Source organism: Thunnus maccoyii, chromosome 11 (assembly GCF_910596095.1).
Source record: "Thunnus maccoyii chromosome 11, fThuMac1.1, whole genome shotgun sequence".
NCBI lineage: Eukaryota > Metazoa > Chordata > Actinopteri > Scombriformes > Scombridae > Thunnus > Thunnus maccoyii.
This window is the reverse complement of record NC_056543.1, coordinates 7,214,271-7,241,676: the sequence shown is the minus strand read 5'-3', so window position 1 is coordinate 7,241,676 and position 27,406 is coordinate 7,214,271. Positions and strand designations below refer to the sequence as shown.

Genomic DNA, 27,406 nt, shown 5'->3' with positions numbered 1-27,406 from the left:
ATTCAGAGTTTTGAGGGGATTTCTCTAGTACAAAGCAGCATGTAAATAACAGCAGCCACATTTTTATCTCTTAGCTTTTGTGTATATTTTTACACACAGAAGGATGACGTGCTGTGAGGCTATGAAAATCCAACCAGAAGCTCTGCTGGCTGGGAAATTTATATGGTTGAAAGAAACAATGAAATTCCTCCTATAATCCAAGGTAAACATACTATTTAGCTATATTCTTTGAAAATTAAAAATAGTCCTACTGTGGAATTAATGACAAAGTCAGAGAATACCAAGCGGGGAAAAGTGACACCACACTGAGGTCAGTTCTATGTCACAACTGTCCTATCACCATGGGGGGATAAGTCAACAATCACTTGTTTGGTGCTGAAGGACAACCAGGCCATCATCACTTAGGTTTTCCAGCTGCATTTGGTAACACAGCACATTATGTCAACTACCACCACCAGGTCATATGATTGGGCTATGTAGAAATGGAGTGCAATGATGGCCCCCCTGGCTTCACCTTTAACTGAGTGCCAGCTGACATTCAGCAAATGAAGGGGCCACATCACAGACACTCAGCGCTAACTTTAATATTCCCCAGGAAAGATCTGGTTCTCTATGGTTTGCTTTGATTTAAAACATTATGTTATAAGGGAGTGTGCATGGTGCTGAGTCAGTTGTATTTATGTTTGTCATTTCAGCTTAGTACTGCACTGGAAGAATAACAAAAGTAAAGTTCCCCTTCTTTCTCTCTGTTAGGACATTGAATGTAATGTAATTATGCGCTAATGGGAATACTTTGTGTTTAGGGATTTTGGGGATTCCACACTACATATCTTCCAATGCACTTTTTAACCTTGCATATATTTTTATTTGCACAAATATACCAAACTATAGTCAATCCAGGATTTAAAATTTGACAGTGAGAGTAATGGCATCTCTTGTTTCTAACATACAGCCAGACAGTAATATGAGAGCAGATAGGACCCTGTCAGTGTTATCAGAATGTTTACCCACACACAGTTGACTGTCAGAGGATCCTGAGGTTCACGCTGTTGTCCTCCAGGGGTCATTTGGGAATTCATTAGTCTATTATAAACATAGGAAACGTTAGAATGGTCATATATTTCAATTACGGGTTGCTGTTTGCATTATTTGTGCTACCTGGAATCTTACTTGGGGATTTGGTTTTTCGATGCCCAAGTTGCACCGCTGAGCATTTGGCTGCATGTCCCAAAGTCACAACAGTATGTACAGAAATAGTGAGGGAGCCGGGCTGCGGTTGCTGTCCGGTATGTGCCAGGCTGGAAGGGGAACTTTGCGGCGTCTACACACCAAGGTGCTCCAGTGGCCTAAGGTGCTATCCGAGCATGGATGCTGAATTACCTTTGCAACAGCTCATCCAGGGTTTAGGAAGATGTGGACAAAAAGTGGATGTGGATGTCACGGCAAGTCAGACCCACCAGGCTACAAATGGTAAGTACTTTAAAGGAAAGCATTGAAAAGTACTGAAAGAGGGAAATTAAAGCTGCACTTGAAGTTTTTTTTAAACGTTGGATTAAGTGACTATGTGTAATGTAAAAGGGGTCACCCATAGTTACAAACCCACAGAGAATTATCACCCAGCTCTGCAGTTCCCCTCAGCTCTACAGAGCATGTTAGCATCTTTTAGATCATTGTTTTGGTTTTTCAACCTTTACTGACACACTTGTAGAAACAATATTACCGTTAAGTTCAGTCTCATCACTCTCATCAACCTTGTTCCAGCAGCAGCAGTGTTTTCAATGAAAAAACTCTGATGAACTCATTGCTACATGCTAGGCACTAAGAGTTAGCAACTAGCTGGTAAACATAGTGGAGCATCTGGCAGCTATATAGCCAGAATTGGTGGAGACAAAAACAAAGTTAAAAGGAGAGTAAATATTGGACTAATATATGTCAGGTGGCCAGACACTCAACTCCAAATTAATGCCAATGTTGTTCTGTGTCTGCTGAATATTATAGACAATTGTTTGTTAACATGTTCGCTGTGTTGCGCTGTGTTTTCTTGTGTTTTGAGCTTGTTCTTCTGTCCCCAAATGGCCAAAAATCAATGAATGCATTCTGTGTAGTGGTTGTGATGCTTATTAAAATGTGGATGCAGGAGATATCACCTTTTTTCTGTTAGCTACTTCACTGTCTCTGTTTGTTACATTATTCACAGTGAGAGGATGCAGATCTTTTACTTTTTTTCTTTTTTTTTACAACTTCATTCTTTCCAGTGTTATTGGATCAACTATGACAGTTGTAAATGTTTATTTTTCCCACAAAATCAACGAACTACCACTAAATATCAACTCAAATGGTCCCAAGAACAACATCTTCTCACAGTCTGGGTTGTACTGCAAGTACACAATAGTAGTTTTTCAAAGGATCCTTTGACAATGAACAAAACATTTAAGATGTAGCACTGAGATAAAAATCAGATTTCCAAACAAGCATAAGCAGTTAATTGTTTACAGGTTCTGCAAGACTTAAAACATGTTCTTGACTGTCTGAGAGGCAATGATTCTGTTTTCAATAAACCTCTAAGTCTGTAACTTTGATGAAAGGATGAATATCAAAATATATACCCAGTAAGCTAACCATGCAGCATCCTGTAGTTTCCGTTGGTTTGAGTGAGAAGCAAATTGAACCTTCTCAGGAAATCAGCCCTTTTTTCCGTAAATGTACTTGAATTACAGCTTCACTCAGAGTGTTAATTCTTGGATCATGAGTTTTTTAGTGATATTAAGTACTGCATGTGTTCTTTCTGTAATAACTTCTTCTGTAGATTGTGAGTATTGGTTTACTGCCAAATACTTGCATACTATAATTTAATAGAAACTCCTCAGAATATCCATCAGGGACTGGGACATATTAAATAATATTTTTGCAAGCGTGCCAGCATCATCTAGCCAGCTAGTTCTGACCTGTCATCATACCTGCATATAATGTTAAATCCATTAGATTGAAATCTCACAGAGAGGTTGTGCACTGAATCACAATATTTTCACTGCGGGACTCTTTTTAAGTCAGAAAAACCCCATCTACATCAAAAGTATTTGGTCACAATAACTACCCAAAATAAATAACCCAGAAATCCTGCAGGGACATAGAAATGTCAAGAGCTGCTCTCCCACATTACAGTTATTAGGGACAAAGGGTCACTATTGATTCCTGAAAATGAATGTTGACATATGCAATGTGTTTGGCAGGCAGTGGCAGGCCCACATCTGTGAGTGCAAACAAGCAGTATCCCTCCGATGAACCCATAACATGTCTGTAATCCACATATCCTCAAAGCTCTCCTACTGAGAGTGTATTATTTTGATGTAGTCTATTAGTTATGGTACTTGAGGAAGGTGATTTAATAAACATTTAAAAACCTAAACATTTTTAAACGTTTACATGCAGTAAATATGGAGGATGCCAACCATAGACTCCTCAGAATGGCGTTGGGAAAGTTGCAGGTCTCCATGGCAACAGGTGCAGCCTAATTATTCAAATGTATGTATCTGGACTCAACTCAAAGAATTTGCTTGATAAAGGTCATGCACTGAAATATTTTCAGATGAAAAAAGACTCAGCAAAGGTGAATTTTGTCTGCAGGAATCCTCATTTGTTTTTTAAGAGTTTTAGCAACCACAGACTTAACGTTTCTGGTGGGAGAGGGCAGTAAAAACAAAACCAATTCCAGTCTCTGTAACTTTAGCTAAGCGTGATGGACTTGTCTGCGCTCTCTGCTGTGATTTACCGTCTTTGGTATTCAAACCAGTAAGAACACATAAAGGCAAAGCTGAAAATGAGCATCAGTTGAGACTGTGGTTTGCCCTCAGTTCACTGTGTTATGCTTGGCTTTCCAAACATGAGTAACTGCTGGCTATCAGATGTCAACATCTGTCTCCTCTGTACCCATTAAAATGCACATTTTGGGGTCGTTTCCTGCAGTTGGTTGGGAATACATTCTCACTCCTAAGTAACCTCAGCTAAACAACCTTACTCCTGTTCACTTGAAAAAGACTGGAGACTTTTCTGGCGTTTTTGGTGTGGTTATAGTTCAAATGCCATTATTCTCACCTGCCTGAACCAAACACAGGTAAACAGCATAGCAGCCTGAGTAAACAGGCCAGAGCTCAAATGAGTTACTCAAGCTTTGCATGGTGTGAGCACACTTCATATCCACTTACAATTTTGACATTATTCTGCATGTTTATACAGATAATCAAATTATATGAATCACCTCTGCCTGCCTACACTTCTTTTGCTGTCTAATCATTGCTGTCTGTCCTTTTTACAAATTTCCACATAGCAAAGGTGACGGATAATAGCACTAATGTTTTTAAATCTGTAATTTAAATTCTTCCATTCACAAAACCTTGTAATATTAGAAATGGCACATCTTCTTCCATTTCCACTTGTAGTATTTTTGCAATTACAGTGGACTTGGGAAAGTTCTCCTAGTCATGGTCCTCAAAGGTTTCAGACTATATGAGCAGATGAGTGTCTGAGCTTCATTCTCTAAATCAATAAAAACATCTCTCTTCTCCTTCTTTGCATTATGGCAGTTCCAGGAAAAAAGAAATTAATTCACTGTCTCTGAAGTCCAAAGCATCTGTCAATGATGTGGATGTCCCGTTATACAACAATGGTTGTATTGGTCATTAACATTTCAACATGTACTGTATTTATGCAGGGAAGGTCTGTTGAGCAATGCATGCTCTTTGTTCAGCATCACTGTATCCATTTGACATGACTCGATAAGTTGAAACCCAATACTTCTTTTCCACAGAATTATTTTTAGTCCACTGCCAGCAGCAGTTTGGACATTTAATTACTCAATTATTTGTTACAGGGAGAGTTGCTCTGAAAGCTTATAATCACATAATCACCTATAATCAGTTGGGCAGAATCAGCTACTCCTTGAAAACACCTGCAAAAAAAATATTTTTTCTGTCCAACCAAGACCACGAAATCATAAAAGCATTAAATTAATAATTTCCATTTATATACTGGGGTTGATTCACTGTTGGTAAAACACTAAATTAAGGAGGGAAAATAGCTTTGCACTTTTCACCCTTTGAATGATGGATATTAGTCTCTGATAGCTATCTGACCCAGTGGTCTCAACTGGATATCATTGACAGAACTTCCTTAAAATGGAAACACAAATAACTAATTTTCTCCATACAAATTCCTGTACACTTCCTGTATGTTTTCTTTTTTCTTTTTTATACTCTACACGGTGCATGACCATAAAGCGGTAACTGCAACTTCACGAAACAAGAAATTCTGGTAACAAAAACAGCAATAACTGCTTCAGGCAAAATATCAGCTGAGTAAATGTTATTATTTGGAAGTTCTTTAATCAGTCATTAAAGCAGCAGTTATTTTTTCTTTTTTTTTTGGCCACTTGGTGTAAGCTGGAAACACAACATTAACATACATGTTAGCAAACAGTGATTTTTTACACACTCAGCATACATAGAGCAACACTGGCAGTCATTTGGAGTCACATGGCTAATTACAGTCAAATAGTCTCCATCAGCTCCTTAGGGAAATACAGATGAGTGACAAATTAAAGGAAAAACCAACATAGAGTGTCTTAGTAAGGTGACAGACCACCATTTGCCACCAGAACAGCTTTGATGCACCTTGGCAATGTTGCTAAAAGTCTACAGAACTCTACTGGAGGGATGAACACCATTCTTCCAAAAGATATTCCCTCATTTGGTCATTTGGTGGTGGTGGTAGAGAGTGCTGTCTAATGTCCAAAATCTCCCATTGGTGTTCAAATGGGTTGAGATCTGGTGACTGCGAAGGCCATAGCATATGATTCACATCATTTTCCTACTCATCAAACCATTCAGTGACCCTTCGTGCCCTATGGATGGGGGCATTGTCATCCTGGAAGAGACCACTCCCATCAGGATAGAAATGTTTCATCATAAGATAAAGGTGATGACTCTTTGCAGTGACCCTTCCCTCTAAGGGGACAAGTGGACCTAAACCATGCCAGCAAAATGCCCCCCAGAGCATAACAGAGCCACTGAGTCCCCTCACTGTAGTGGTCAAGCATTCAGACCTGTACCAGTTTTTCCTTTAATTTGTCATCTGTCTGTATCTTGCTCTGATCCACAATGTTCACAAGCTAGTCAGTAACTTTGTCTGCTGTTTGATTCTGGGTAGGTAGCATACAGTGTTTAGGATGTGTCAGTGTTTTTTTTTCCTAAACCTAAAGCTAAAGAGAAGAGACTAAAATGCTCCATAGAGCTGAGGGAAACTGCAGCGTCAGGAGTAGTTTTGTCACTACTAGCAGCTCTTTTCACTTTGCCGAATAATTGATTAGTGCAACAAGTTGCAAATACCTTTCTGGCAAACCTTATTCAAGTATTGTTCATAATGGAGTTGACCATATTAATGGAATCAAGAAATGCAAAAATTTCATATAATGACTTTTGCTAGCTCACGCACTTTAGACAAATGTGTCTGTCTCACCACTAGCTGGTGATAGAGGGTCGATTGAGTCTTCTTTGCTATTTAAACAATGCAGACCACCAATCATTCTACTGACAAACTTCCTTCTCAAGCGAACCTTGTATAATCTTTTTTTACACTTTCCTAGAAAATCTCTGTTTCTCTCATTATCCTCCCTCTTCTTTCCTCATGTTGTCAATGGTCTAAGACTATTCTTGTTGCCCTGCAGGGGATCCTCTGCTGAGACTTGCTCCTTCTCCTTCACTCGCCCTCTGAGGTCTTTAATTACTCTGTGTAGATGTGTGTGCAAACAGTATGTGGGCGCCCCACATCCACAGGAAAAGGTGAAGCCATAAGAGATCACATTAGGTGGGAACTGCATGTTGGCACCTGCCATTCTGCGAAAACTCCTCTTGAGATATAAATAGGAAGCCCTCCCCCCTTCATGCTGATCTTAAAACAGTTCATGTTGAAAAGTCACATGTTGCATAATATGATTACAACATTAATGAGAAAAGATTTATTGTACAACAGTAGTAGTGCAAGCATATTTACTCAAGTATTGTACTTAAATACTATTTTGAGGTAGTTTTTAGATGGTAGCATAAAAATTCATTTTATGCTACTACATTTCAGAGGGAAATATATCATATGCATACTTTTAACTTCACTAAGTTTATTTGACAGCTAAGATTTTACACAAAAAAATCACATGATTAACTTATGAATAAAATTTCACTGTTATGGATTCTGTTTTACAACAGAATCCATCCAGCTTTACCACAGCATTAAAATTCTCCATCCATGTTAATGCATCAGTATTACGCTTCTGATTTTTTGGCCACTTGGGGGCAGCAGAAACAAGTTAAAACCCTATGGTTGAAACAAGTGAACACAACATTATCACTTTTTAAGTTGATACGGTGTTGTTAGAAACAGTTGCTTATTTAAGCATCCAGCAGTTATGGAGCAACACTGTTTTTTGTGTGGAGTTGTGTTTCTGGGCACTTGATGATAAGTTCAATATTTATATTTATTTACATATTTTTTTTATTATCAATTTGAAGTATTCTTGCAGTGTGGCATTGATACTTTTATTTAAACCAGGTTAGTTGCCTTTATTAATTTGTCACAGGTTCCAAAATGAGAAACTTCCTTGAAGAATAAAAATGTATATATATATATGTACTCTGGTTCTCTGCACTTGTGTCTATCAACAGAACACATGTATGATTTCTTATGTCAATGGCGAAAAGCATACATTTTGTAATAGAAAATCACCTTGACCGTAGAATGTACTTATTGTCTTTTAAGTTTGAAAAACACTGTAGGAACACAAAGTGGCAACAGTTTTCCCCTTAAACTGCAAAAGCAGCTTTATTTGGTTAGGATGACACACATGGCCACATGGAAGCATAGCAACATCAAGAGTTGAAAGAACTAGCTAACCGTAAAAGGTTTGAAAGGGATCTCTGGCTAGACAAAACCTTCTTTATTATTCAATTGCTTTTTGTCTGTTTGCCAGCTGTAAAATGTTTGAAGTGGGCGAGTCTTGAGAGGAACCATTTACACTCACAATGTTTTGAAGTATTGTAGGGTCACTTTCTTAGCCGTGGAAGCACATTGAAGTTTTTGAGACACGGCTCCAGTGTAAACGATAACAGGGCAAATACATTCATGCTAAGAAACTCTGGAAAGACATTACTCATTCTGTGCTATGAGAGAACTGTGAAAGCATTGCTCAAAGGCAATATCCAGACCTGACACTCCCAACAGCTCAAGGCAGGTAGTTTCTATGGTGATAAAGACAGGATAAACAACACAGCATTTAGATGACAGCTGTTGGCTACAGACATGTTTTTTTCTTCCTAGAAAATGCTGTCATGAGTTCCTATACGTTCCTATTGAAAACAAGGTCTTGAACATGGCTAGAGAAATAGTCTTTTTCAATTCAGTGTAATATTTTGGGGAATACCTGTCTATATTTGTACCTGTTGTTAGCTTGTCAATAACGTTAACCTTCCTGTGCTATCACCTTTTGTACAAGTGTCAATGCAGTATCCTCACAAATCTATCCAACCTCTGAAAGGGAAAGAAAAACTACAGTAGTCTTCCCTATGTTGTTACAAGTGAATATAATATAATAATACAATAATAGTGAATATAATCTGATCTTGAAACATAAGGTTGTTTGTGGGCACACAGGGTTTTGGGGTGTGTTGCCTATTGGGTTCATCAGATTGGAAAGATTGCCCTGTGGCTAGAGATATAAAAACATATAAAGGAACAAGGATGTTATCTGTGACTGAATTTTTGCCAAAGTAGCAGCATGGCTCTAGGGATGGGAAAGTCAGTCAGTACGCCAGTTTGGTCCAGGGTGAAATATAACGACTTATTGGATGCACTTTGAACAGATATTCATTGATTTTGTTGATCCCCTGGCTTTTCATCTAATGCCATCTGCACATTTTTTGGTTCGAGTGAAATGTCTCAACAACTGGATTGTGATGAAATTTAGGCCTAGTACAAACATCCATGTTCCCAACAGGATGATCCTCCGTGGTCATGAGGTCAAATGGTGACAATGGTAAATATTACCTGCTAGCATGCAGACATTAGCATTTAGCTCAAAGCTAATTGAACTCACAGCTGTGTCTGAGTACAGCCTCACAGAGCCATGCTAGTGGCTCTGTGAGGCTATACTCTAGTCTTCAGTCTATGCAACAATAATAACTTTAATAATGACTTTATTTATATAGCACTTTTCAAAACAAGTGTTACAAAGTAACAAAACAATCAAATACAACATCACAGTTAAAAGTACTGATAAAATAATAGGTAAAAGTAACAAAATTAACAGATAAAATAAGTAACATAATAAAAAATAATTAAGCAAAAGCCATACGGTAGAAGTAAGTTTTGAGAGACAATTTCAAAGAAGGCAGTACATTTTCTAGTCTAAGTTCTTCAGGTAAGCTGTTCCAAAGAGTTGGAGCCCTAACAGCAAAAGCCCTGTCACCCTTGGTCTTCAGTCTTGAATGGGGAATAGCTAACAGGGCCTTATCAGAGGATCTCAAGTTCTGGGCATATGAGTAATGATTTAGAAGCTCAGCTAGGCTCAGCCAAAAGTCAAGAGTAAAATTTTAAAACCAATTCTAAAACGGACAGGCAGCCAGTGAAGGGAAGCTAAAAAAGGGAGATATGATCATGTTTTCGTGATTTGGTTAAAAGTCTAGCGGCTGCATTTTGGACACCCTAAAGCCGTGCAATCATGTTTTGGCCAAGGCATGTAAACACTGCATTACAATAATCCAGATAAAAAGTGATAAAAGCATGAATACCTCTTTGAAGATCATTAAAATAGATAAAAGATCTAATTGAAGAGATATTTCTCAAGTGGAAAAAACACAACTGAGCTAGCCTTTTAACATTGGACTCAAGAGTGAGGGTTTGGTCTAAAATAACTCCAAGGTTTTTAACAGTGGGTACCACATGCTGGGCTAGAGAGCAAGAGCAGGCAGAACTTGGCCATAAGTGTACTCAGGGCCTATAATGAGTATTTCCGTTTTATAGGAGTTAAGCTGAAGAAATTTTACTGCCATCCAGTCCTTAACCGCAGCTAGGCAATTATGTAGGGAAGATAACTAACTATTTCATTTCATTGCTTCTGCGTAGCAATGAAATGAAATATCATGCTGTTTGATAATGTGGCCCAAAGGGAGTAAATACAGAGAAAATAAAACTGGTCCTAGAATTGAGCCCTGTGGCACCCCATACATAGACAATGCTTGAGAGGAGGTAAAGCCATCAACAGACACAATGAATTTTCTGTAAGAAAAGTATGAATAAAACCAATTGAGGGCAGTCCCGGGGATATCAACCCATGTTCTCAACCTTTCAATAATAATGTTATGATCCACTGTGTCAAAACGCAGCACTAAGATCAAGCAGGACCTGTACCGAGCGTTCACCAGCAGCCTTCATGAAGATATCACTGACAACTCTTACAACGGCAGTCTCTGTGTTGTGCTGCTGTCGGAAACCTGATTGAAATTTCTCAAAAATATTGTTGATCAGGACTTCCAACAATCAATTTGAGACAATTTTTTCTAGAATTTTTGATATAAAGGGAAGCTTAGAAATCAGTCTATAGTTGCTATAATCAGAGGGATCAGAACCAGGATTCTGAGAAGTGGCTGGACACATCCAGAAAATAAAGAACTGTTGATGATTGAGAGCAGGCATGGGATTACAGGATGAGTCTTTGATTGAATGTCCTCAGTCTTATATGAAAAAAGTTAAAAACCTTTCACAATCTGCATTAGAAGTAATAGGGACACCAGGAGAACCAGGATTGACTAATTGATCAAGGGTCTTAAATGAGAACCTGGGCTTGTGCTGGTTGGATTATGGTCAATGGATGGTCAGTGGATGGTCAGACAGTACTCAGGCATTACTGTTTAGTTGAAAAATACACAGACACCATATCACTTGGAGATTTCACAGCATATAACTTCCTTCAAGCATCCATTATTTGTATTTAATGGTTACAATCACAGCTTCAGAGGTTCCTGCTGGCATCCTTTCAAGTTCAAGCTTTCAAGTTTAATTCTGTTCAAAGTGACAAGATCTGGTTGCTCGATATAAAATAAGTTTAAAAATAATTTTTCAAACCTCATTGGCAGAATTATTTTTTTCCAATAAGCATTTATGGATGAATGTTGAGACAAGCGTTTGTTGCAATGTTGTGTCCACACTTGTTCACACTTCTACACCTGGCTAAGTACACTCACATGCATGTGCATTAACACATGAACATGCATAGAAACATTTCAGACAGTGTCAAAGCATGTGTAAGTAGCTCTGAAGATTCACTGGGGAACCTTTCCCTCTCAGGCATGATTTACAACCTCAAAGTTCTGCTCCTGTTTTTACAATTCTAATTACAGATGCACACACTCTCACACACACAGCCTCTGGCAGGTAGTTTAGGTACCGAAAAAATCCTTACTCAGCATGAAATGCCTCCATCAGAAGTGCTTCCTCACGAGTCTGGACTCAACTCCATAACTTGCAGGCAAGCTCAGCACTTTAATTCAATCTCTGCTTTTGTCTTGGTTTTCCTGTTGAAATAAGTCAGACTAGGATCTCAGATCATCATGACCCTGATGACTAACGCTATGTTGATAAATGTCTATGCAATATTAAACCTTCCATGTGTTTTTTTTGTTTTGTTTTGTGTTTTTTTTTTACAGTCACAGTCATCAGCAGCAATTAGGTCTCAGTTTCAGGACTGATGTTGTGTATTAAGCTGCTATTATACTTTGTCTGTGTCTGTTCTGAATTAACGTGTTAGCTTGTTGTTTGTGTTTTGTCTCTCCTGTCTCCAACAAAACGATGGGCATACTTTGGTATAACAAGCAGCAGGAAACACACTGAGCGCGACCCCACCGCTCAGAGGAGATCTGTGCCAACTGCGTCATAGGTCCGGCATTATAAAGCTACATGAGCTGGATGTAGCACTTTGCTTTTTCACAGAAAAGATCTAGTAGGTCTCTTCACACTGTCGCCAACGTAATTACAGCAATTGCAACGGCTGACTGTCCAGTGTAGAATTTGTGACATGAGGTAGGGACACAGGATGCCTTAAGGACACAGAATCACTTTGTCTTCTAATCCCAGAACGAGACTGACTTGTAAAAGGACCTGTTAGTAGAAAAATGCTTGCTTTTAATGGCAGCGTTTAATTAAAGAATAGATAAATGTATGTGTGTGAGAGTATTTTAGAAAGCAGTAAATATGATGGATGTTGTTTGTGTGTCTAACATCTGTTCATTAAACACACAAAAGTTATGTTTACACTGAGTGTTACTCACCAGAACACATTGGCTGTATCCTTGAGGTCTAGCAAATGTGGTGAATGCATTTCCTTCCTCTTAAAATCCTGCATTGTTTACATTCATGTTTACTGGCTCACAGTGTTTTCTTCCCTGCCTTTGCTAGCACATTGCTGCCTGTCTTGCACTGCATTGCATTACAGCCACCTATAGATCACTGGAATAGTGTGAAACCATTGGCAGACCATATGTCGTGTCATCAGCTTGCACGTAGGCGTGCATATACTGTACATCCTGGTGCGCATGCCCGAGACAAACAAAACGGGGATCCACACATAAAAAAACTTCTCCATAGCACAGCTAGAGGTCAGAAATTCCACAGGGAACTTTTAACTACATGCCTAAAAGACAAACCACATATTATTTCCATGCCCAAACAACTGACTTAAATTAAGCATTTTTGTAAAGAAAAGCTGCAGAATCCTTCTCAAAGCCAGAAAGTATGCCAAAAGGTTGAAGGTTTATTTTTAAGAAGGCAGAGGGAGATTTTATATACTGATGCTGCAGATCAACTGAATGTCTATGTTGTTTTCTGTGTTTGTTTGTTGCAGAAGTGCATGGGACTGCGAATCCACTCACCAAGAGACCTGCCATAGACACTTGGTTTTGGCAGGAGTCTGCCAGGAAGCAACACCTGAATGAGCGCAAAACCAAGATGAAGTTTAATCAGCTAGAGGACCCTCGAACCCAGAGAGTGCCTCAGGCAAGTGACAATTCATGATTAACTTCCTTTAAAAATACTAAAAAACAAAAACAAACAAACTACTAAATCCTAAAAATACTTGTTCCTATCTTGTGTCTAAGACCAAGGGCTGTTTTACACCATTCCAAGGACAAAAATACTAGTTTACACTCATACATCTGGATTGATTATCTGAATCTGAAATTCAGAACAGTGTCTGTCCTCATTCTAAAAATAAACATATTTACACCAGCAGGACTGGCAGCTCCCCCTGTTAGTTACTGTCTTACTCCTCTATTTGGCTCTCATTCAGATAACAAACAAATTAGAAATTTCAATAAAATCAATATTTAGAGCAATATCATTTTTTGAATGGATATAGTGCTGTTGTTGCTTATAGCTCCTGTTTCAGCAGTTATGTGTGGCAGAGTGCTGCGAAACGCTCGGTATCAACATCAAAGGCGAGCAAACAGTGACAAAAGGTCAACAACGTGCTACTGTGTGAACCACCTTGTCTAGTACAGTAGTGCCCTCCTCTGGGCACCCTTTGACTCAAACAAACAAACATCAACACATTCACACACTCACAACACTTTTTGTCACTTACATTGCCGTGATTTAAATTCCTTCCCAAGGGGATTTACCCTGACTTTAACCTCAGCTCCTACCATTACTTTAACTTAACCTTAACTCTGACCTGAACCAAGACTTTTAACTTTTATGACCTACCTGATGGGGACCGCATCCCCTCTTTCCCCCAGCTTGGAGAACAGATGTCTGTACCAACAACACAATTAATACAAGTACATACACATGAAGATGAAGAAGGATTAGTCATGTAGTCGTGACTGATCTGGTGTTTGTTGTTTTATGAAACTTTTATGGTATGTTTCTATGTGAGTTGTTTGTTGTTGTTCTTTTGCTGCTCTGTATGTACTTTGTTGTTGAGTTTTGTGCTTAAATGTATGTATATGTATCATTGAGGCTTGCACAGTTTTATGTGCATATTACCGTTGAGTTTTATGTATTTTAAAAGTGCATCCAGGGACGGGCATCGTAAACTAGACTATAAATCGTGTGGCGTAAGTTCAAGCTATATACTTTTCCCTTATACAAATAAACATTAAATAAAATGAGCTTTAATAGAACCGCCTGAAGTCTTCTACTGATACTTTCAATTAGTGTCCCAGCATGTGAATATATTATGTAATACAACAACTGTTATTATTGTTAGTCAGATTAGACTAAGATGGTGAAATCTTTCTTAGCCCCCCTTTTTTTTTAGCATTACCTCTGTGCATATATTGGAGCATTTTCAAATTATGTGTGAAAATCGCAACGTAAGCTGCACTAAGACAGTTTTCTTAAGCTTTAACACCGTAATCTGTAATATCGCTTGTTATGAACATATTCGTGATGAAAAGCGTTAGTGTTTCGTTCTCCCCTGTGGAATGCACGACAACAGTGAACCCAATCTATACATTACAACGCTGCCCCCTCCCCTCTTCATTCTTTAACACTCACTCAACATTTCACAGTCTCACAACAACAGCTTCACAAATAATAAAAACCGTTCCTGGAAATCCCTTAATGGGAAGGCGTACAAACACAGATATTCTTTCTGTTTCATGCAAATGAGCTTGGGCCCAGGGGGGCTACGCATTTATGTCACTGCTTGGCAAACAATGATATGCATTTACTCATTTTCTCCCTCACTTACTCTAACTCACTCACTTGCAGCAAAACAAAACAAAATGAAACAAAAAATCATAAGCGGGAGGGCACAAAACAATTGTCAAGATCATTAGAAGCAACAAAAGAGAGAATGCAGTAAAAGGAGTCGTGCGACTGGGCAGGGGGAGGGACTTCAGACGGCTGGTGTCAAGCATGGATGCACTTCGTTGTGGGTGGTCGCGTGAGGTCAAATACGGTATACAAAATGCATGCTTCGCTGTCGGAGCTGGGGTCATGTCAGATATGTTATCTTTGCGCCACTAGTATATATAGTTGTTTTTTAACAATTAAAAAAAAAGTCTCTCTGGCATCATATTCATATTACTGTTGTCATATTAAGATCCTATAATTCCCGTTGTCTTGATTTGCATTTACATTCAAAAGCTCTTTCTCTGACCTTTGGCCTCGTTTCGATGCTCCACTTGATAAATTGAAAAATGTGTGTATGGTAATGAAGCGAAAACAAAGTGTTGTTTTTCTTTTTCTTTGTTCATGAAAAACAGATTTTGGGGGGAAAAAAATATTTTCATGGTGATAAAATGAATAGTGTGAGTGTGAGTCACTGACACCGAAACATCATAATCTACTGTAAGGTTTCAGTGTAAGTGCTACTAATCATTCCTCCTCTCCATAATGCTCATGATGCAATCCCCTCCTAATAATGCAATCAAAACGGATTTTACATGAAGTGAAAGAGGTGACCAGAAGCAAATATGTCCATTCTTCAAAGAAATTCAGTGGGTTCAAACCATAAGAGACGGAGAACAAAATCCACAGTCTTCACTACGTGAAAAATTACATTCTAAACTTTAAATGAAGAGGCTTCAGCATTCAGTCTGAATTAACCAAATCAAACTCACATGTGACCACCGCTCAGCAAACAAACACTGTGGAAACACACAGAGGACATTTTTAACTAAAAGGACTTTAAATTTGGAAGATCTTTATTTAACTCATTCAGAGTACTAAGCTTTATATTAGCTTTCACAGAACCTAAAATTCCTTTTGTTCTGGAGTGAGGGCTGCAGATTTTATTCCCTATTTCTCACAGTAATTGCATAATGAAAGAATTTCTTCATGACCATTATAGAAAGGAGGAATAATTACAACAACTAATGACTCTGTAAGCGCACATATGGCATGTGAGTATTGTACTATAGAAAATGTCCAATCCTGTCCTTTACTGAGAGCAAGGAGGTGAACAGTGAAACTGCCGGGTGCATGCACTGAGGGGTTGGGTTTATGTGTGTCTTTATTATGAGAGCCAAAGAGTGTAAAAGAAAGTGTGAAAGAAAGAGCCAGAGAGAGAAAGAGAGAGACAGAGAGAGAGAGAGAGAGAGGGAGAGAAAGAAAGAGTACTTTTCATCCATATGTTCAGATGTCTGATAAGGTTCGTGGCAGACTGCGCCTCCTCCTGCCCTTCTCTCTCATCCTCAGCCAACTAATCATAAGACTGGACCTCTTTGATCCCACTGGCAGCCTGATACACTCTCTGTGTATGTGTGTTACAGTAAAGTGTGTGTGTCTTTGTGTGTGCATGTGTATATATATGAACATATGTCTGCATAGGTTTTTATGTGTGTGTGTGTGTGTGTGTGTTGGTGTGTGGCCATGGCCACCTGCTGAGTTAAGCAGTGAAGCCACTCATGTTCCTCTCCACCAGACTTATATCAATAATGTTGGCTGGGCTTTCTGCCTGCCTGACTGCACCTCGTAAAAATGTTAGCTTTAAACGTGTGTATTTGTGACGTTTTTACAAGAGTCACATAAGTATTTGATTTCTCCGTTCTTTTTCTTGAACAGAGCACATTGCTTGGCCTGAAACTTAAGTCAAATGTGACCTTACTGTATTTCTTGTCTCCTCGTAAGTCACTTCAAGCGTTTAAAGATTCACGATTAGTGTTGGTGTTAATGATTGTCTCCTTCCCCGTCGTTTCAGAATGCCTGTCAGCAGGAGTTGGACAAGGTCTTAGAGGAGATCTCTAAAATGACCTCTGAAGATAACAGAGGCCCACTGGAGAACCTGTACGTGCTCAAATTTCCAAACTGCGACAGAAACGGACAGTACAACCTCAAACAGGTGAGCCATGGACAGAGCGCTGATCTCGGATCGCCACCGCTTCACACAAACACACACACACCGTTTATTGAGTGAGACCATTGTAGTTGGTTGAATTCAAAGAGACGCTCATCCACGACACGATCTATGCATTGAGGGGCGAATTCACAAAAGGATTGCGCGGCTTTGTTGTCCGTGTAATTTACAAAGCAGCCGCAAAGGGTGAAATGCACCCCTAACTGTGCTGCCAAGCAAATAGCGTCTCGGTGCTCCTCTGCTATTTGCACGTATTTAAATTAGGTAATATGCATACATTTGGCGCAAAATTGGCCCCTTTCTATGCAAATGAGCCTCAATGCAAAAACAGTCCAATTCTAAAAGACCTGCACAAACAGCCACACGCAGTTAGAGTGAAATTATTAGCGTTGGTGATAAACTGAAGTGCATTTATAAGGGGTGTGACGTCCTGACTTTCCAGTGATCACTGCAGCAGTGATTGTAGCCAGATGAAGGAATCGTCATGCCAGGCGTGCTGGTTGAAATTCCTTGCCTGAAGTTTTGAGGAATACCTCTGCACCTCGTCGGTCAGGACCTTTCTCTCTCTCTCTCTCTGCCAACGTCCTCTCTACTGTGTTCTTGGCGGAAAAGGCAACATTTTTGCTTTGCCACTTTGATAATTGCAATCAGACGCAAGACAAGGGCAAATTGCACTCAACTGCAAAGCTTTATGGGTGTGTTATGGCTGTAATATCATTAGCACAATATTTCATGAATTGGACCTTGAGATGGGGCAGATAGTTGTTGCAAATGATACGCAATTCATGGTGCTATCAGCAGCCGCAATTCGCCCCTTAGTGTAGCTACTTAACTCTTCTCACTTGAACAAACTTTCATTGGGAATAAAGTCAAGTAATGTAGAGTATACACTGAACACTGGATTATAGGTCATATACTTTATTAGACTGAACGTTACAAAGTTTGAACCCTACCAGTGACAATGGGTGACAATATTTTCAAGACACTCAAAATACAATGTCAAAAAACATTATATTAGATTTAGAAGTTATAAATAAATGATACATAGAATAAAAAATATAAAAATATTTTAAAATAGGATGCAGCACAATACCACTACTACTAATACTTATAATAATAATGATAATGATAATAATATATTATCATATATTATATAATTTGAGCACTTATTAAGATGCTTTACACAACAAGATAACTACGAACACACAATGACAACTTTGTAGTTATTCAGATTCAATAGGGAACAGTGACTGGGAGGAAGGGAGATCATGTGACTACATGGAGTAAATGTAACTATTCAAAAATCCAGTAAATAAGGAAACATTTAGGACCTGCAGAAGAAGAACAGGATATTGAAGAGATAAATCCGAAACATTTTGTGTTGAAGAATCATAATCTCTTTCTAATACCTACACCTTCTCACTAACAACGCAGCATCTGTACTTACACACATTTTAACAGTGATGTCCAAATGATGTCATTAATTTTTACTGTATAGATACCTATTTATAGCTTGGGTCCCAAAAGTTCCTGGCTTACTGTATGTCAAATGGTTTCTTTTATTTTACTTGGAAATTTGTTTTGAGAATATGCACCATTAAAGTAAATTACATAAAGGCCTTAAGATGGGGTCATTGCATATTCCTAAATTCACATTTTGTTAGTCAGCCTTTCAAACAATCATTCACGCAGCTTATCAGAGCAGCTCACCTGCAGCCCATTAGACACACAGAGTCACAGCAGGTTCAACAGAGAGAGAGAGGGAGAGAGAGAGAGAGAGAGAGAGAGAGAGAGAGAGAGAGAGAGAGACATCTACAACCACTCACAAAGTGGCTTCAAGCTGCTCATAAGATGCACACATATACAAATAGTATGTGACAATATGACCTTGGGGTCGTAATGCCACACAGCACACTGCACATTCACTGTGCACAGTGAGTGGTGAGGAACAGGAGTTTATGGGGCCCCAGCTCATATTTACCCCCAGGGCCAACAGGCTGGTACATCCAGAAAAACCGGTAATGTCAAAATGTTGCTTATTCAATCTAATAAAGTTCAAGAAATATAATCCACTGTGCATATACACCTGGCCTAAGTATATAATTAGATTTGCACACAAGTATTCTTCTGTATGTAAAAATGACAGTGCTGTATTGTCTTGTGTAAAAAAAAAAGGTCAAATATGTATTGTTCTTGATATTTGGTTTGTTGAATTAGTTTTGATAGAATACTGGCCATAGAAATCAAATTTGGTTTGATCTTAAGGCCCATTGTTTGTCTTTCAAAATCAGGGATGCATTAACACATGGTGTTTTTTATTAGATAAAAATAAATAATTCATACAAATATCTGTCTGAAATATCACAATTGCTCTCTTCTTTCTAGCGGTGCACACTGTAAGCAGCTGATTTCTGTCCTCGCTGTCTATGAGCAGAGAATAGTCTGAGCTGCGTACGTCACAGAGAACCTTGTTTACTGTAAATTGTGGTCAACTGTGTTCTCTGTGGTTGGGGAGCACAAACACTTTAAGATTTGTGGAGACATAAAGTCCTGGTAAAAAAAAAAAAAAATCAGTTTAAACCAGTCTGGTTCTTTTTTTTTTTTTTTTTTTTTACAAAATCTGGACAATTTTTGATGAAGATTGACCAAAAATGCCTCCACCTTGATTACAAGCACATGTTGTGCAGACAAGCATCATTCAAACCGATTTGCCAAAGTTTCCAGAGATACCCAAATACAGTATGTCAGATGGAATTTAAGGAACATTTCTATAAAATGACGCACATCTTAAAAACTATAAACACTGTTTTGGTAATAGGGTGAGAGAATGTCCTTTGACTGAATTTGGCACCTGATACTAGTTTGTGCCACTGGAAAAAACATCTCTTTTTATTATTCACATTTTATTCAAATTCCATTACTCACCTAGATGGTGGTTATTTCATATCATGTATTATGTGGACATATCTGTTATTATTTATACATTAAATTATAAACAAATCACTCTGCAGAAAACGGCTGTTCTCTATGGAAGGAAACTTTCAGGAATGTCACAATACCGACCACAATCAGTGATATCACAGCAGGGGTTGAAGGCAAAACACCTGCTGTGCCATTACTCATTAGGTTTTTGCCGGTGACAGTGACGTGTTTGAAAGTTTCAGCTCAGCGCAGTGTGGCAGCAGAAGGATTCACTGGTGACTTACTGTTCGACGGTGAGCAAGTAACACAAGAGAGAGGAGAGAGGCTGGAGTGGTTGCAGATGTCATCAGGTTTTAAATTCTGCTGGCAGTTGTTTTAGGTTGGATTATCATGACCGCTGACTTTGATGTAGGAAAAAGCTTCTGTTGTGATCAGTATCAATGAAAGATTATTGTGCCTGCACATGCAACAGGTTTTGGTTCAGTCCACTTTTTCCCACTTTCCTTTTTCAAATCGTTCTCTCTGACTTAGTCTTTCTCTCTCTCTCTCACACACACACACACATATTTTTCTTAAGTTCTTCATTGGATTTCCCCTCTCTTCTTTTTCACACTCTGACTCACACACATGCACACTAACACACACACACATACACACACACAAAACAAATCCCTAGTATCAGCTTGGCAAAATCACCCCAGAAAAAAAAAACAAAAAAACATCCTCTCTCTTTTTCCCACCTGCCACCACTTTCCACAACAACCCTCCTCCCTCCTCCCCCTTTTTTTTTTTATAAACTCACACACACCCTCCTCCTCTTCCTTAGTACTCTGCTCTGAGACACACACACACACACACACACACATGCGTGGGGAGATGTCATCATGAATGAGGCAACAGCTTCTGAGCTCAAGGTTACAAGGCAATAAAACTGTTTGGCGTACTTCATGGGAAGACTTTTGTTAAGCCGAGGAACGAACTGTGCTTCCGACTGGGGCCTTGAATTAGAATTCTGCTCATCCATAGAAATCAGACAGAGGAGGACAAACAAGGTCACATATCCAGTGTTTTCTTACGAGGATAGTAGAGCAGAAAAGAAGATTTGAATAGGCGCCACCGTTTCCTAAAGCAGGGCTCTCAACCATTCAGCCAATTTTCATCACTGGTCACAAACAACAGCATTGTTTCGGACTGGAGTCCTCGGTTCCCAGGGAGGAACACTGTACCTCCTCAACACTCAGCTCCCTTTTGGAGTTGTCCCTCCTTGTCGTGGAGTAATTACTGTAACTGTCACTTTTTTGTTCTTTCTCATCGAAGGAAGAAAATGGAAAGTCCTTTCTTTCCCCCCAGCTCTTCATTCTTTTCGCCATCCCCTACATGGCCACCCCGCGTGCGCGGCGTAAACTGTGTCCACTTCAATTACGACCTCATTTCTGAGGAGAGGGGGGGCTCGCTGGGGGTAGGGGGGTGGGGGTGGTGGGGGGGACTGGTCTACTGGCATGCCCCTATGTGTTTGTGTGAGTGTCTGTGACGTGCATGTGTGGCTGTGGATGGGTTGTGGGTTGTAAGTAGGGGGCATGACCTGAGGATGGGCTATTATTGGGTGAGTGTTGTCCCACCCGAACCATGGCCCACACTCTCATCCAATGGCCCCCCAACTACCAGAAGACACACAAGTCCACACATACACAAGCACACATCTCAAGCCCATCTCGTACGCCATGGTTCATTAATGCACCCTCAACTTCCCACTGCGTATCTTTACCCCTCCCTCTTTTTTTCCAGTGTTTTCCAACTTGTCTAGTTTGTGTTTTTCTTCCCTCTTTCCAGTGCAACATGTCCACCCACGGCCAGCGGGGCGAGTGCTGGTGCGTTGACCCCTTAACTGGGGTCCAGATTCCAGCAACACCAAGAGTCAGAGGGGATCCCAACTGTAACCAGTTTCAGGAAGAGCTCAGAGTGATGCCCACCGCAGCCTTCCGCTAACAGTGTTGAATTTCCTTCAAACTTCAAAAATCTGGGAGGATTTGGCCATGAATAGGGTTTCTTCAATATCAACATGTAAAGAAGTCACTGTAAATAAGGGCTTTTTTAATTGACACTGTGTTTAAGGTTAAACTGGTTTAAAGGATAAGGCTGGTGTTATTCTCTATTTTTCTCAACACGACTGGCTTTGGTTGCACAGGTAATACTTGATAGGGGGATGAATTCATTGTTTATTTTTGGTCTTTTCATGGGATTTGATGAAGACAAAGCTGCAATCATTTTTTTTTTTTTAATTTAATTTAATTTTTGGGCCACCTGGGGGCAGCAGAGCAAGCTGTAAACATAGTAATGACATATGATCGCTATGGTGAGAGTGTCAGAAAACAATAGTCCACTGCGACAGACACAGAGTAACATTTGTGACAGTTGTGTTTGTGGCCAGCGGACATGTAAGTACAATATTCACTCTCTTTTAGCTCTGTTTTGGTCTCCACCAACCATCTCACTATGTTCATTAGCTTGTCGTAAGCTTTGACGCTTATTTAGTGTAAGGCAGGTGGTGTATACTGGATTTAACAGAGCTTTTTTGTTGGCACCTGCTGCTGCTGGAAATGAAACTGATGAAAGTGGAGTTGGGGGGCCCAGAAATCTAAAACAATGAGCTGAAAGACGTGAAAAAGCTCCATACTGTGGGTAACCGCCAAGTCAGGTGATAATTCTCTGTGAGTTTGTCGTTATGAACAACCTCTTTCACATTACATTTTGTAATTTGGTTCATTGTTAGTATAAAAATACGGATCAATGCAGCTTTAAGGTTAAACTTCATGAGGCTTTCATCAGCATTCGGAACTGTTTTGATTTGATATTTCTGGGTACAACAGATAAAAAATATCCTTTTGGCCTGCTTTGGCACATTTCTGTTCTTTAACGCCCCTGTTAAATAAATCCATAATTAAAAACATGTTCACATACTTTTTAATACTACTACTTTTTAGTGTAATTCCATGATTTCCTAAAACGAAGAACTGCAACTCCGGGAAAGCCTTGAACATTTGAATGCTCACATTCACATCTGAACATCTGTCTCCCACCAGCCCCAGTCAACTGATACTCATGCCAGATTTGATGCTATGCTAATGAACTGCCACTGAAGTCAGTTCAGGCAGACAAGCCTCTATTTTCTTGAAATGTGAAAGACTTACAGGTGCTCCTTGAAATCCTTTGACATATCAGATCTGTACACACAAATCTACAACTAAGTTGATGATTGAGAAGCTTTTATTTTTGTATGATTATATCTTGTGAATTTTCTTGGTGAAGTTTGCTTCCTACATTGTAAGCTGTATATGAATTAAATGCTGCTTTGCTCTGACAGTCACTGAATAGAGAAAGTTGTTCTTTTTTTTTATTGCCACTTTTATGACATTTCCTGGTAAGACCGTCATGTTAATTTAACGCTAAATTAAAAGCATCACATAAGTGTTTCCATGAATCCACACCCATCGGTTTGTTTAGCAGAGAGTTGTTGTTGTTGTTCGTCAGCAGTTTTCCTATCAGCACTATCCAAATAAGAGTCACTGGAGGAAAAAAATGCACTTACGGTAATAACGCTGGAAACTCTGTGGCATCAGTATTCTTATCGCTGTGCGTGCAGACATGCGTGTGTGTGTGTGGGTGTGTGTACAGTATATCCATGTGTTGCTTGGGTTACTAATGAAGTGTTGACATGAGGAGGGAATAGGATGGGGGGTTGACATTGACAAATGTGATACTAAGTGGGTAAAGATGTCTATAAATAAACCAACCACAAATACACAAACTCACTCATACACACATATTTGTGCTACAGATTATGGTTTAAAGAGAGGTAGCCAACATGAAGACTTCCGTTGCAGGGATGCTATTGGTTATTCTGGACGCCCCTGCCAAAATGGGATACTGGGACCATCTTCGTAATGAAGTATAACTTTGTACAGTGTCGTCTCACTTTTACAGGCTGAGCTGGAGCGGTTCTGCCATACATGGGCTGTCAGCGATCCAGTGTTACTGTCGCTTCGACAGCCAAGCGATTTCTCATCATCATCATAATGGATGACATTACATGATGCCACCATCATATTTCAAAAGTGTAGCTATAATCCATTGCAGCCACAGTACACACAATTGGATTATTCAGCAGATACAGCATCACCAAGAAGTTGCGTTATATATTTTAACGTCTGCTACAATTAAGGGCGTATTTGGAAATGCTGTGACTGACAACGATAACTTCATAATCTTCTGACATGTCAACAAGTCCTTTTTAAGTTTAGATGACGGTAACATTCTCAAGAATTTCAGTGATATAAAAAAAGATTTATTTGCTTTTTCATGACTTGTGTGTTAAGGTGATACTCTAGACCAGACCTCCAAGGCACCTACACTGAGTTCAGATAGATATAATTTTACGAGTATTTACATGTGTAAATCATCTGTACAAACCTGAACAGACCAAGAACTGTAAATATGTAACATGAGCAACAGAAAATGAGCAACTCTTGAGCATATAATGGATGTGAGACAAATACATATGTGTGTGGATGTATCTTTCAGGTTAAACTGACTGACACAGGTTCAAGATATTTCCAAGTCTGACATAATACAATACTCAATACTTTTTTAAAATGACTACACTGTACAAAGTAAGGAAGAAAGTCCACTGTCTTTGGTGATAAACTTTAAATCTCCTTCGAGGCTATTCAAGTGGGTTTGTTCCAAATGTAAAGTCTTTTTAGTACCAAATTCCCTTTGTGTTTCCAAGGACAGTGTTTCCTTGCTGAGCTGCAGCAGAGACACACTTCCCGGTAGTCACACGTAGGTTTGTTGCCGGGAAACAACACCAGCAATAAAACTACACACGACTGCCAGGGCAAAGATACCCACTCAATGTGGCTAACTCAAATTAGCATGAAAGTAGCTTCAGCGGTTTGGAATGCAGTTTTATAATACTGTTTTAAATAATAATTTAATACAGAACAAAATTTTTGTTACAATGTATTCACTTCAGGGACAGAAGGAAGGACTACAGCAAACCATAACTCTATCAACATGCATATGGAATATGAGTATTATATTCAGGAGGAATCCAAGTCTATCCTAAAGGTCGATTATGTCTCTTTTAATGAGATTTTTTATTATACAGGCCACGGTTAGGACATATGTTAAGTTTTTATATGTTTTATATTTATTAAGTAGATTTTGCGTAAGGCTGAAATTGCAACACTTGCAAAAGTTGCCAACAAAAGTCACCACTGATTTGTGATCAAAATTTTTCAAGACTTGGGTGTAAAGAGAGACTTCTTTGAAGTTCTGGCCAAAAGTGTATCATATGAGACCACTCCTGACTGGCTTTGGCCTTGTAACCTTATACATGTGCCAGTGTGCCAGTTAGGCGAGCACAAGTCCAAGAGTGCAATTAATCATGCTGTGCAAAATATGAACACTCTTTCAGCTACAGCTTTACAGCTTTGTTCAGTTTTTGTGACATGCTTGCTTTTTTTTTTTTAATTACTTTTTATTTTGTCTTAATGCTTGGTCTTTGGCAGGGAGTTTGCTTTTGAAAAAATGACAGTTTGGCTTGGTGTCACACATGGGACTCGGGTGTCCTTGAGTTGTTCAGCACATTTAATGATATTTCGAGGCTGGCCTTTTTTTTTTTGAAAACAAATCACAACAAGTGTCTTTTGTTTTAGGTTTGATAGATCAGGAACAATGGGCTGAGGAGGGTGGTTTAGCAATGGGAGTAAGAGTGGGGGTGCGTATCTGTGTGCAAGCGTGAGTGCGTGTGTGTATGTGCAAAAGCACGTGTATATTGGCCTAGAGAGCCAAAGATCCGCCCTACTTCCAGGCTACTATTTCTTTTGTTAGTATTCAACAACTTCCCTTGATATGTTGATGGTGGGTCTAAGACTCACACAAGCTGTACTTGTTGAATGTTAACAAAATAATTGTTGTTTTATCTTTGTTTAAATGACAAGGTATTTTCAAAGTTAGAAGGAAGTACAACAGGAGAGACATTTATCTTTGAATATGGACAAAAAAGCCCAGTATCAAATTTCAGCTTCATAGAAAGAGTGATGAAAAACCCCTCTATACAAACGTCACAGTGTAATTGAAGCTGGTGGAACACAAGCTAACCTGGAGGTTGGGGAAGACTTCACCTCACTGTAGTTCTAATGTAACAGTGTCGGTTATGTACTTATATATTTGCACTGTGCAAAAGGGGCAAAAATAGAAGAATATACTGGATAAGTTAATATCTTTATGTCTCCAGGGCATAGAGACACACTCAAAGTTAAAAACATTTATCTTAAAGGAAAATTATGGGTTATTACAACTTTAATTTTTGTTGTCCTGGCCATTGGTTAACACAGCGTTGTACTCACCAAAGTAATTGCATGGATCTCAACCCCTTTTATGGCTTGTGGGATGTCAAATCTTAATCTCAAAGTTAGTTTACTTAACATGCCGCTGTGGTTCTCACAGTCACATCCGATCCACGCTGAAGAACCCCTCATTTGGGATTCCGGGTCTAAGTCCATCTTTGATGAAAGGGCTTGAATGAAGACTAGCAGACACTTGTCTGCCGTCTTCTACCACCGGCATCGGAGGATTCAACCACTAAGTCATGTGATTTACTCCCAACTGCTGTACATTCTTTCAAATATCCTTTCATCTCCATCCCGGTGATGAAAAGAACCACTATTACCTCTTTAAGAGATAGCATTATACAAGAGCACAAGCAGTGATTTGCAATTATGCAGTGTAAACATCTGCATGCCATTTGCTTACGTCTTTAAATGCCCCATCATCATTTCTAAAAGTCACATTTAATGATATGAGCCACGGGCGAATCGATGCGCCAGCTAGTGAAAGCATCTACAAAGCTATTGCTTGTGATTTTACAGCCCTAATCATTTGTTAAATCACATGAGAGGAAGAATATCCAACCTTTGTGCAAGACCTCGAGGTCTGAGCAGCACAGAAACGCTCGACACAGCAGTTTGACTGGCTTTAGACGGGAGAGGTGCGTGAGTTGACGTTAGATGCAGCCATCCAACATCGTTGGCCTAATTATGTAATAAAAGGGGCATAAATGCTTTGAAGTCCTAAGTGCAGTTGTCAGTTTCTTTGAAGGCAAATAGTAATTGTCATGTTCACTACCTCACAAATCAAATCTTCTACACATGTTTCCTCCTCCCCGAAGTCAAAGTCTGTGCCCTCCCTACCACATACACGCATACGCACACGCACACACACACACACACATATGCACACACACACAGACATACCACAACAACCTTTACGGCAGCCTTGATCTGCTTACTATACAGGAACTGTGGGCCCTCCACTCTTTCATGCCCTGAATCAGTCACCCACATCTGGAGTTGGTCAAAGTCCTGAGGTCCCTTGGGAAAGATTTTGGTGGCCCCCAAAAAGGAAAGTCCCATTCTGTCACTTCCTGGAACTGATGTGGAAATAAAGATGACCAGACAACCCACTTCACAGATGCATGCACAGATCCTTAGATCTTATTAGATGTTTTATCCTTATGAATGTCAG

At 39.4% G+C, this 27,406-nt stretch overlaps 1 protein-coding gene across 1 annotated transcript; it reads left to right on the top strand.

Moving 5' to 3' along the window:
* The first annotated feature begins 1,109 nt into the window (after positions 1–1,109).
* igfbp2b (insulin-like growth factor binding protein 2b) lies at positions 1,110–23,202 on the top strand. The gene is made up of 4 exons (XM_042426580.1): positions 1,110–1,470; positions 12,938–13,089; positions 16,742–16,882; positions 21,650–23,202. The coding sequence occupies exons 1-4, from the start codon at positions 1,110–1,112 to the stop codon at positions 21,803–21,805; spliced, it is 810 nt and encodes a 269-aa protein (XP_042282514.1). The 3' UTR covers positions 21,806–23,202.
* Positions 23,203–27,406: the final 4,204 nt, after the last annotated feature.